Here is a 13,153-nt window from a genome sequence, read left to right on the forward strand (position 1 = left end):
GACTGTGGGCAAACCTCCCCTAGCTCGCCATTTAACTTTTGTCCCCGCGTCTTCCAAGGCCGCGAAGATCTCGTATAGTGCTCTTTCCACTGCTCCAGGCCGAGGCCGACACTGAAACTGAGCCCAAAGCAGCTCTGCCTCGGCCCGGCGGGGGCGCGCTCGCCCGGTGCATTGTGGGCTCTGTAGTCCGGCCGGAACCTGTCCGCACCTACAAGTTCCAAGCCTGCTGTTCCCCTCCTCTGCCTAGACCCAGTCCCCTTCCGCGGCTTCCGCTGGGTCTCCCGGGTCTCGGGCGCGAAGTTCCGACAGGTCAGCTGTTTCCCTCCAGGGCACAGGAGGCGGAAGCCGGAGGGACGCGGGGAGGAGCTACGCGCGTGGGGGTGAACGCCCGCTCTACGTGCTCGTTCGCCTTGCGACCGCTGCGCGCGAGCCCGGTGTCTCCGCGGCGGGCAGCAGCAGCAGCAGCGGCGGCGGAGGTGTCGGTAGAACGCGGAGGGGGCGGAGGGAGTCCGCGGCGGCGGCGGCGGCGGCGGCTGCAGCAGCGAAATGGCGGAGACCGTGGCGGACACCCGGCGGCTGATCACCAAGCCGCAGAACCTGAATGACGCCTACGGGCCTCCCAGCAACTTCCTCGAGATAGATGTGAGCAACCCGCAGACAGTGGGGGTCGGCCGGGGCCGCTTCACCACCTACGAGATCAGGGTCAAGGTGAGGCCATCTTTTCCCACTACGGAGAGACTCCTGTGGTCCTGGCTGTCCGCCGCGGACCCTGGAGCGCAGACCTTCAAACGGCCACGGCCGCCCAGGCGGGGCCCCCTGCTGACATGGTGGGGCAGACTTTTCCACGGGCGGGGTCCGGGCCAGGGCCAGTCTTCGTGTAGGGCTTTCGTGCAGGGCTTGGATGGGAGCTTGTAGGGTGAGCTGAGGCCAGCTCTGGTACTTGAAGAAGGTACTCGGAGAAGAGGGCGTGGGTTGAGCGCCGCTGGCCCCTCAAGCAGCTGATCTGGGAATGACATTTGAGTTGGAAAGGGGTAGATCTTTCGAGAACACAGCCCTTCATCGGGAATGGAGCTATCTGTGACTGAGAAAGAGGGTTTGCGCAAAGTTGAAGCCAATCCGGTTTTCTTTTCCTGGAGACCATCCCCCCCCCCCCCCACCCCCGAGTTGGCCGAGCCAAGCTGATTCCTCTCAGGCCCTTCCGTGCTACCAAACTCACCTAGATTGCACGCTTTTCTGAACAGAACCTTAAGAAAGTTTACAAAAGCCTGTCAAATTTGGTAGGGCTGAGCCAGGTGAGAAAACGGTGATGGAAAATGATTGACCTTAGTATTTTGGGCCACAATTGTGCTAAAGGCTGAGGAGTGGGAAGTGTTGCCTGCCTCACAATCAAGACTACCACTGCTTTAAGAAAAGCCTGTTCATTTAGGGATCTTGCTCTCCTAATTTCGAAATTTGCACTTCACTGAATGAAAGAATCAGCTGAAGTAGAACCACATTTATAATTTCATAACCAGTATTTGTTGGCAGTAAGTAATTCAGATGATTTGAAAGATGCCAATTGAGTATAGTGCTTTCACTCTCACACACTACTTTAAAATTAAAGAATTTCCTCATGTATGGAAGTATCTTTAAAAATTAGTTACAGTGAAACGAATCCAGCTGCTAATGACAGTAACAAATTACTAAAAATTAAGCCTAAGAATTTGGTTTATGAGTAATCAAATTTTATGTAACAAATTACTATTAACATTTAAGTGGAATAATGTCTGATTAACGTTCTCATTTTTTGTGTGGTAAGATATAACAGAATATACCATCTTAACCATTTTTAACTGTACAGTTTAGTAATGTTCAGTTTATTCACTGTTGTGAAACTTAGACACTTAAAAATAATTTACTTATGTGTTGCTATAAAAAATGTAATAATCATCCAACTTAAAATAGAAACTAACCTGTTAAATGTTACAAGTCACCCTTGTCTCTCTAAGGATGTGTAAAACATGAGTCACAAGCAGTCTTGTTACAGCGAAACTGCAGAATCTGAATTCCAGTGTACCTAAGGAAGCACATTGTCACCTAAGCCTAGTGGAAAAAAATGAGGCATTTTTTCCCCCTTAACTTTTGGAATGGTTTTGGGTTGCCTTTAATATATCGCAGGTTGTAACTGAAAAGAACTTCTTTTACTCTCATTCATCAGCATATTTTCCTTTATTTCTTGTGCTACAGCAGAGCTTGGTATTCCTGTTTCTAAACTTCCAGAGCTAGTACTTCCTGTCACACAACTGAAGTGGAATCTCCTGCCTACATTTCCTCATTTAATAACTGTGTTTGTCATGCTGAGTTCTTACATAGTAAATGGACTTTAAGTATAATAACAGTTTTAAAAAAAAATTCATCTGATTTTTATTACCAAATAGCATATGTGACACTTTAAATTGTGCTTATGGTATTGTCATTTGTATTTTGAAGAAAGCAATCCTTTTTAAGAGTGATTAATAAGTTAAGGAATTAACAGAGTATACACACCTACACTGGTTTGTTAGATTATGTACACCAGATTGTTGTGTGTTAGTAACTGTTAAGTCATAAGTGCTTGTGCCTTCTAAGAAAATATAATTGAGTTTCTAGTCCTTATGAAATGTCATTGGGGATTCTCTTAATAATGTAATGTGTTAACTTAAAATGCAGGACACCGTATAGTAAGATATTAGAACTTATTTTAGCAGCATGTGATTTTTGAGAGTAATTAAGGTACAGCTGCCAGTGAGATGAATAGGTAAGTCATTTTGTCATTTATTACTACTTTTCTAAACTGTTCCTTCTCTCCCTAGCCCCTGCTGCTTGCCTTCTGCTGTTGAATTTGACACGTGTCAGACCATTTTATGTTCCAAAGTTTGGGCCCTTAAACTATCCTATGGTTACACTCTAATTTTAGTCTTGAGAAAAATGTTCCATTTTATAGAATCTGATTGAAATTACCCTAATTCACAGAGTAATTTTATCTGGATGATGGCACTTTAGAATGCAAGTTTCCCAATCTCCATTTATCTTTTGGTTTGAGGATAGTGTTTAAGACTATTAGGATCTCTTGATTATCTCTGTGCTTTTAAAAATAATTGATACAGTATTAATGTTTTTTAAAATCATTCTAATGGTAGGCATAGCAGAGAGCACCATAAATGATTAAAGGATTTGGAAAGCTCAGGTTCTAGAATTATTTTGGCATATTAAAGAGAAAACTGAAGGGGAAATTCAGTCACTGTTTATGAAGTTTGTGCTATAATGTGGCTTTAATTTTCTGAAGATTCTAAGTTAATTAAGGTGTATTGTACCTAGAGAAAACTGCTTTGAACCAGAGTTAATTTAAGGATTTTTCTTGAGCTCTGAGTTCAAAGAATAACTGAGTAAGGTACAAAATCTAAGGTCCACTTCCCTTCTGTAAAATAGGTGTGCTAATAATAGTACAGTTGGTTCTTTGTATTTGAGGATGCCGGTTCTGCATATGAGTATTCAACCAACCACAGGCCTAAAGTAGTAGGAAAAAAATCCAGAAAGTCCCAAGAAGCAAAACTTGAATTTGCTGCATACCCGCAGCTATATATATATAACATATGCATTGTGTGTTACGTATTATAAGTAACCTAGAGATAGTTTAAAGTGAAAGAGAGGATGTGCGTAGGTTGTATGCAAATACTAAACCATTTTATATAAGGAACTTGAGCATCTGCAGATTTTAATATGGAGGTGTGTGCGTCCTGGAACCAGATCCCCCATGGATACTGAGAGATGACTGTACCTACCTCAGAGGACTAAATGACATAATACACATAATTCTCTTTAGCACAGTGATTGGTATATAATAGGCACTCAAAAGTTGCTTCTTTCTAAATACAGCTACTTCTAAATTAAAAGTCATTGATCAGCTGACTACATTCTCTACATTAATGTGCAGGGGTGAGTTACTAAAATAATTTGATTTCCTTATCAAGAACTCTATTTGCGTCATTCCATGTGGGAAGCTGTGATGCCATTCAGAATGTAGTAAAATTTCACACTTAAGACCAAAAATATTTAATAGAAGTCTCCATATTTTAAGGTGGGGGCTTCCCACATGGTTCTAGTGGTAAAGAATCTGCCTGCCAGTGTGGGAGACCCAAGAGACTCAGGTTCAATTCCTGGGCCCGGAAGATCCCTTGGAGTAGGAAATGGCACCCCACTCCAGTATTCTTCCCTAGAAATTCCATGAGCAGAGGAGTCTGGTGGGCTATAGTCCATGGGATCACAAAGAGTGAGACACAACTGAGCAACTAAGCACCTAAGCACACACAGACATATTTTAAGGTAGTATGTTTCCTATGATTGTGCTAGTATTGATATTTTTTTTTTCAGTTTGAGATCTAATTGACATATAAAATTGTATTTAAGGTGTACAACATAATGACTGCTATATACATAAATGATTACCACAGTAATTTTAATTAACATTATCACCTGACATGCTTCTAAAAGTAGCTTTTTTAAGTTGAGGCATATTGAAACATAAAACTGAATAGTAAAGTTTTCTAATAAACCTTGTACCAGGAAAGATAATGAAAGTAGCATCTTGACAATATTTGCCATTCTAAACTTGTATTGGTAATTCTTCTCTGGATGAGTCCTCTCATTTTAAATTGAGTCATTAGTATTCTCTTCAGAAATAAATTAATTTTTAGACTTGTTTTTAGGGTTTATGTGAATTAATTCTTAAAGGGCTAAAATAGTATTTAAAAGAATCAAAGCATTTTGGAGCCGAAGGACATCTGCAGAATCTAGGTAGCTTTATCAATTGACCATGAAAAGTCTGATATACATCTTTGCTGCCAGCTATGGCTGACCTCCAGGATCTCTATCAGGGAAAGATAGCTTTAAGAGTCTGTTCTTACCTAACCCATCCCTTAATGTGGGGGGAGTGAGGCAGTGGCAGTTAAAAAGTAGCTCTGTTATATTGTGTTAAGGGATCCTGTTTTATATTGTTCATTTTGGCACATAAGGGAACCAAGACACAGAAAGATGTCTCTTACCCAACGTAAATCATTAATGTCTAACTCAAGTCAAAGTCAGGGCTCCCCTGATGGCTCAGACAGTAAAGAATTTGCATGCAATGAAGGAGACCTGGATTTGATCCTTAGGTCTGAAAGATCCCCTGGAAAAGAAAATGGCTACTGACTCCAGTATTCTTGCCTGGAGAATCCCATGGACAGAGGAGCCTGGCGGGCTGCAGTCCATGGGGTTGTAAAGAGTCCGACACCACTGAGTGACTAAGCACAAAGCTCGTGTGAGTATCAGAGTCAGGGTTGGATTTGAAGTATTGTGGTCCACATTCTGTATTGCTTCACAGCTTCAGTTCATTTAAACAATATATTAAAACCTTTTTTATCTACAGCCTGGTGTTGGAGAACCCTCAAGTGTCTGAACCTTTAGAAGGAAGTCTCAATGTTAGTGTCCTTGAGACCTAAGAGTTGACTGTTCATTAATCCACAGTAGATAAAATGCACCCCAGAAAAACAAAATAGCTGAAAAGAACTTACTGTTGAATTCTGTGCTATGATGAAATCATCTGAAGAAAAAGTGTGTTGTTGATTGGCTCAAAAGAAAAAGTGTGTTGTTGATTGGAAATGCTTATAAAAGGCAAGCTTCTTCTCGTGTGAAAGGTGAGGGAATTTATCACCTGAGTACCTGTTGTGTTCAAGACAGTTTGCTATATATGTAATTTGATCTTTGAGTAACCAAGCAGAGCAAATAATATCTTTGTTTTGCAAATGTGGAAGCTGAAGTCATTGTTGATCCTCATCTCTTGTTCCTCCCTCATTCTTATTTTAGTTTTGCTGAACTACTTATATCTCCCAAATAAGCTGACTACTATCCAGGCCTTTGCATACACTTCCTCCTCTATCTTGCTTTAGCAGCCTTATCTGGCTATCATTACTTGTCCTGCAGAACTCAGCCTTGCTTTTACCTTTTTAGAGATTTTGCTGATCCCTGGAATCTAGACTGGATTTCCTCCTTGTGTGTCCTTGTAGCCCTTTTAGGATTACATTTGTTTGCTTGTATGGGCTTCCCTGATGGCTCAGATGGTAATCCTGCAATGCAGGAGACTCAGGTTCAATCCCTGGGTCTGGAAGATGCCCTGCGGAAGGGAATGGCTACCCACTCCAGTATTTTTGCTTGGAGAATTCCATGGACAAAGGAGCGTGGTGAGCTTCAGCCCATGGGGGTTGCAAAGAATTGGACATGACTGAGTGACTTTCACTTTTTTTCCCTTTAATTCCTGTTTCTTCTGTAACCTTCTAGAGGACAGGGACTGTCATGATCACCCTAACTCAACATCTGACATTGTGCTTGACATGTAGTGGATACTTTAGGAATAAATGGAGTTTAGGAAGGTTGAGTAACTTGTCCAAAATCACAGCTATTAAATGGCAAAACTGGGATTTGAATATAGATTTTCTGATCTTCAGAGGCCATATTTTTTCTTTCACCCTCACTGAACATTCATTATCACCCGGGGAGCTTTTGAAATCCTTTAGATTCTTTTTTAATTGGGTTAGGGTGGGATTTGGGAAGTGGTAATTTAAAAAGCACCCCAGCAAGGGCACCTTACTGTTGTGCAGCAAGGATTATACCTGGTGGCACCAGGCTCTCTGTCTTTTGAGTTATGACAGGCAACAGAGAAGTATGAAAAAAAAAAAATGGAGCTGCAGTGGTTAGTAGCCTCAATGGGATTTTTAAAAAGGCAAATTCTAGGGTGGTAGGGGGAGGGAAGGGAGAAAAAGAAGCAGATCCTTACATGTAGCAGAGAGGAAAACCAGTGATATTGGCCAAAGATGAAAACTATTTTTAAAGGGGAGACAATTTAGATACTATCAAAGCATGCCAACAACTTAGCTTTGGGGGAAGGAGAAGCATTTACTACATTCAGCCAAGCCTGATCTTTTCACCCCTGTCTTATGCCATCCATGTCTGTATCCCTGTGTAATAATCATGAAAGTAAGCCAGAAATCAGGAAGAGACAAATTTATATACATTTAAGAAATCTTTGTATTTTAGTAGTATTGCCACCCTATACCTTTAAAGTGTAAAATCTACTAGTGCCTAATTTTCAGGTATTTTGGTGATTCCATGAGATTTTTCATCTCACTTTCACAATCATACTTAACAAAAAAAAGGAGTGAAATGTTATTTTTAGATACTTTTATGTTTGTATTATAATATGCTGCTACTTTGCCAACAAAGGTTCGTCTAGTGAAGGCTATGGTTTTTCCCGTGGTCATGTATGGATGTGAGAGTTGGACTGTGAAGAAGGCTGAGCACCGAAGAATTAATGCTTTTGAACTGTGGTGTCGGAGAAGACTCTTCAGAGTCCCTTGGACTGCAAGGAGATCCAACCAGTCCATTCTTCAGGAGATCAGCCCTGGGATTTCTTTGGAAGGAATGATGCTAAAGCTGAAACTCCAGTACTTTGGCCACCTCATGTGAAGAGTTGCCTCATTGGAAAAGACTCTGATGCTGGGAGGGATTGGGGGCAGGAGGAGAAGGGGACAACAGGATGAGATGGCTGGATGGCATCACTAACTCTATGGACGTGAGTCTCTGTGAACTCCGGGAGGCCTGGCGTGCTGCGATTCATGAGGTCGCAAAGAGTCGGACACGACTGAGCGACTGATCTGATCTGATCTGATCTGATGCTGCTTCCATGTAAGCAGAGCGAGCAGTTTTTTGACTATCATATAAGAAAGGTGGTATCTGAGAAAATCAATACTGTAATCCTGGTACTGCTGTTTATGGATTGCTTAGTTAAATGATTTAAAGCTTTCAGCCAAATAAGGTGTTCTTTTAAAGAAATATTTAACTTAGAACCTATTAGGACAGCATAGTAAAATATGACATATGGTCAGTTAAGGTATAGTTTGGGCTGTTCTCACAGAGACCTCAAAAACTGAGTTTATTTTTTCATGTGAAGAAGTCTTGAGCAGTCCAGGGCTGGCATTGTGACCTGACTGTGAGCTTCCTGGTATCACATCCACATTCTAGGCAAGGTGAAGGCACATTTCTGGCCCATTGCCACATTTGGCTATAAAGGAAGCTGTGGAATTTAATCTAGCTGGGCAGCCATGTGAAGAAAGGAGGAACAGACACTGTTCTCTGCTTCCACACAGTGGTAAAGAAGTAATCGGGTCTGTCTTCTAGGCTGTGGCACTGGCAACATTCTCCTCTTGTCTTTTTTTTCCTTTGTTTGCTGATGACTGAGATTTCAAAGTTTAGAGAAAGTTTATTTGATTTGTAAGAAATAAAATTTGAGCTCCTTTTAGTTTTGACATCCTTGAATGTAAGTTGGGTTTTGTTTGTTTGTTTTGATGTAAATAAATTTGATCCCTTCCAGAGAAAATTTTGGTGAGTAGAAAAAGGAGGCAGGCATGAAGACATGGCATGTTCGATAGAAGTACGTCATGGGGTCGAGTTTGGGTTAGAAGTATGGAAAATACATGATTAACTTTTTTTTTTTGCCTTCAGTGACTGTTTAAAGCTATGTAGGAGGTTTTACTTGGGACCAGCGTTTTAGTTGATGACAGTGAGTAATGGAGTATATTGTTTGAGCCATCTAAATGAGTGAGGTTAGTGTCTCTTACCAGGGAATCCTAGGAAGACAAGATCACTTTAATAAAATTACTTAGTGCCTAACAATACTGGAATGATCACTTTCTAATTCTTTGCTCTCTAGACTTTTATAAATGATGTAGCATCTCTGTTTCCTTGGCTTTCCTAAAATTATTCCACACCTGCCACCTATAGCTTGTTTACTTTCCGTTTTTCCCCTTCCTGTCCTTACGGGATGAGCTTCTCTGTTCTATAGTAAGTTTGGAAATTCTAATTCATTTAGAGGAACAAAGGAGCCTCAAAGTTCGTTTTCTTATGTCTAGTTCTCAATATCTCCTCTTTGCCATGATATTACGGATCATTTTCATGTGGAAACAAAGATAAAAGTCTTGTTGGCTAGGCATACTTCTGTGTATCACCAGACCTTTGTTTAAATTTACACTCAAAGATTTCCACCATATTATATAACAGAAAACAGTCTTAAAACACTGATCACTATAGAACAGGGATCAGCAGCTATGGGCTTACCTATTTAATGTTTTATTAGAACACAGCATATCTTTTAATATTTTGTTTACATAGTATTTACAACCACTTTTGCACTGAAAGGACAGAGCTGAGTAGTTTCAAATAACTGTCTTGCCATTTGGGAAAAAGTTGGCCAGTCACTGGTCTATATTTTATGTAGCTTTGGAATAGTGGAAAACAAAGCACTTGGAGAATCTTATTTGATTGTAAAGCATGGTCCTATTCTTGGGTACTGAATGAAATAGTAGGCGCCATTTTTTCCTTCTAAAGGTCGAGTTTTTGCAAAGACACAATCTAACCTTGTGAGTCATTACATCTACTATTCATATTAAGGCCAACCACAAAGAGTTTCAGTTTGTAAAACTAGTTTTCTCGCTTGAAGCCTTTTGTAAACTCCTTTGAATATCTAGAGAGAGAGAGTTGGGGCTGATAGAAACTGTTAGGTAGCTAGTTCATGGTGGTTTAGTTTCAGTTGATAAACCAGTGACAAAACTGAAGGTGGTGCCTGACAAAACTAGAGTCTGTTCTAGCCAGGATTGGGGTTTAGATATTTTCTAGCTCAGAATTAGTTGTTTCATACCATATCATCATTTAACGTTTTGTGTTCTTACATGGTAATTGTTTACATGTTATAGCAGTATGCCATTATTAAATGATTAAATTGGTATTAGTTGGACACTGATGTGGGTAAGTTTAATGTGTGAATTGTAGAAAGGGGTTAAGTTGAAAATTGAGGAACTGTGATATTAGTTCTCAAAATGGAACAATATAGTAAATTGATAGAATTTTTCTCTTAGTTTAAAAGGGCAGATGATGTTGATATACTTAAGCTGAAATAAATTGTAGACATTTTCACTTAGATGTTAGATATGGTTCTTATCTGTAATCTGTGTATTTGCCCAGTTTTATTTTCTTAAGACTCTAATCAGTTTTTTCCTAACTACATTTCTTTTTAGATTCAACTTAACATTTGAGTGGCTCCTGTGGGCCAGTTGTTTTATTGAGCACTTGGAATGCTATGGTTGGATGGTATCACCAACTCAATGGACATGGGTTTGGGTGGACTCGGGGAGTTGGTGATGGACAGGGAGGCCTGGTGTGCTGCGGTTCATGGGGTTGCAAAGAGTCGGACCCGACTGAGCGACTGAACTGAACTGGAATGCCAAGTTTAAAAAGATGTGGTTGCTGCATTTAGAAGTTCACACCAACCTGAAACAGGACTGGATGTTTTCTTTGATCAGTTTTCCCTAAAACTGTCCAATAAATGAACATTTATGAACCACCTAGTACATGCCAGTCACTGTGTTAATGTATGGCTTGCTCTTAAAGGCAGGAAGCTTATAGACTGGAACGTAGGGAGGTAGGTCAGTTTGATTCTATTCAGTTCAATTTAATGATACTACTTGGTGAAAACAGTCATAATGTTCAGTAGGAACCCAAGCCTGCATGCGGGACCAGGGGTGTAAGGGCAGAGAGAACAGCTGTCTTTTCCATTGTCAATGACCTGCCAAAGTCACACAGTATTAATACTGGATTTTGACCACTTTATGCCCTGGGACCTGTTGTTACTGTCTGGCTCAAATGTCTTTCCCTACCTCTTTATTTATGGTTTGTTTTATTTTAAGCATGTTTTGGGCAGTTGCTGTGTCTCAAGCTGGTATGGTAGGCACTTTATGTTTTCTTTGATATAGTTTTAGTTATCTGCCTCTTCTTAGAAACTGTAATGGCTTTTATTTCCACTTAGAACAGATCATAAAAATAGCCAGGGTCATTCTTATTTAACAGTCATTTCCTGTATCAGCCTGATCATGCTTTGTGATACAGCCATGAAAGTCTACCTGCTGTTCTCCTCTCCCATCTAACCCAAATGACCTTCTTTATTCCTCCTGCCAAAAGCTCATCCAGATACGTACACATTGTAGACTGGTTTTTCCCAGTAACCAATATTATGTCAGTTGCATAACTAACCACCCCAACTTAATGACATGCAACAGTGATTTATTTCCTACCATTCTGTGGTCTGGCTGGGCAGTTTCTGTGTGCTCATTTGTGCAACTGTTTTGAGCTGGAGAGCTGGCATGTCTGGCTGTCTGTCTCCTGGGGTGCCTTATTCTCTTCCAGATGGCCTCTCATTCTCCAGTAGGCTCTACTGATTTTCTTATATGGCAGTCTTAGAATAGCATTCCCAGAGAATGAAGATAGAAAGTTGCAAGACCTCTGAGTTTTAGGCTTAGAAAACTGCTTGTCACTTCTACCACATTCTCTTGCTCAAAGCAAGTCATAGGCTAGTCTAGATTCAGAGGTGGGGAAATAAACTCCACCTCTCAGATGAAAGTAGCTTCAAAGAATTTGTGGCAACATTATCTACCATACGTTACTTGTTAGGAATCTTCAAATGTCATAATTGGTGGCACCTGTGGCTTGGGTTATTGACGGTGCAGAAATAACTCCCCAAAGATTTCTGCTTCTTAATAACTAGAATCTGAATGTGTTAACATATGAGAATGTTACCTTTGGAGATATAATCAAATTAAGGATCATGAGATGGAGAGGTTGTCCCGGATTATCTGGGTGGGTCTAGTATAATCACAAGGGCCCTTATAAGTGAAACAGGTGGGAGAGTTAGTCATAAAAGACGTGACAGTGGACGTAGAGGTTGGAGTGATCTAATCGCTGACTTTGAAGATGGAAGAAAGGACCGTGGGCTGAAGAATGCGAGTAGCCTCCAGAGGCTAGGTAAGACAAGGAAGCATATCCCCTAGATCCTCCAGAAGGAATGCAGCCCTAGTGACATCTTGATTTGTCCCAGTGAGACTCATTTCAAGCTTCTGACCTCCAAAACCATAAGATAATAAATATGTGTTGTTTTAAGCTACTAAACTAGTGGTAATTGGTTAAAGCAGCAATAGGAAACTAATAATAGTGACATGGCCCTGTCTTAAAGATAATTTCCAACAGAAGGAAACACAATAGACTCACTCCAAGAGAATGAGAGTCAGTGGGGACTGGGCTCAGCCTGATTCTGAGCCTTGGTTATAGGCCACACAGCCTTATCTTTCTTATCTCCATCAGAATCTAGCACCATCAGCTCTCATTATCCCTTGCCTTCTAGTCTGCCAAGATGTTTTACCAAAGGCATAGAAAAACACTTTTTCTCATGGAAAAAATTGAATGTGTTACTTTAATCACCTGTAGAGGATTATTTTTCCAAACTATAGAGAAAATTACTAAAAGACTGTTGCTTTGGCTGTTCATGTGTAAGTCAAAATTAACAATGCTGCATGACTAGTGTATTTTTTAAAAAGATTTCGTATAAGAGAAAGAACCGCATAATCTTTGATTCAGTCATTTGCCCTTGCTGTTGTGATCTAGTGCCTTTGTGTAAGAGTGCTAACTTCTGAGACTAGACAAGTAATGTTCTGGGTGATGAATATCTTAGCTTATTAGCTCTTGATTAAAATTTAACTTAGAAAAAATTTCCTACTCTATTGTAAGGTCTTTGACCCTCCATAATTTCAAGCCTAGTCTTAAAAACACTAGTATCTTCCGTTCACTGCACACCTTAAGAGAAAAGTATTTTGACCTTTGCAACTTGTGATTCTAGGCCTCAAAGTCTAAAATATATTTAAGGATTTCAAGCAGTGAATGTATAACTATACAATTTCTTCAAATGTCACATATTTTTTTTGTTGTTTTTGTTTTGAGAAGAAACCTGAATCTTGATAAGGCATTCATTCAAAATGAACAAAAACAATCTTTTGAAAACTCCTACGTTGATTTGTGACAATAAATTTTTAAATATCCAATTATGAAGCCCATAAAAATATGTATCAAACATATGGTACCCAGAGTTTCAAGAATGTCAAAGCTAACAGTATTTTAGAAGGATTGTAATTATATAGAATCTGATCAAACAAAATTAAGAAAAATTTTATAGGTTGAAGTAGGACATCAGTTACGAATATACTTCAATAGATTATTTAGAATGAGT

At 40.1% G+C, this 13,153-nt stretch overlaps 1 protein-coding gene across 1 annotated transcript in view; it reads left to right on the forward strand.

The window, feature by feature from the left end:
- The first annotated feature begins 396 nt into the window (after window positions 1-396).
- The window catches only part of SNX3 (sorting nexin 3), a 47,213-nt gene continuing 34,456 nt past the window's right edge, over window positions 397-13,153 (forward strand). Inside the window, 1 exon segment of the mRNA NM_001079778.1 lies at window positions 397-708. Coding sequence (NP_001073246.1) covers window positions 547-708 — 162 coding nt within the window. The 5' untranslated portion in view covers window positions 397-546.

The sequence above is a fragment of the Bos taurus genome, chromosome 9, assembly GCF_002263795.3.
Source record: "Bos taurus isolate L1 Dominette 01449 registration number 42190680 breed Hereford chromosome 9, ARS-UCD2.0, whole genome shotgun sequence".
In the NCBI taxonomy this organism is placed as follows: domain Eukaryota; kingdom Metazoa; phylum Chordata; class Mammalia; order Artiodactyla; family Bovidae; genus Bos; species Bos taurus.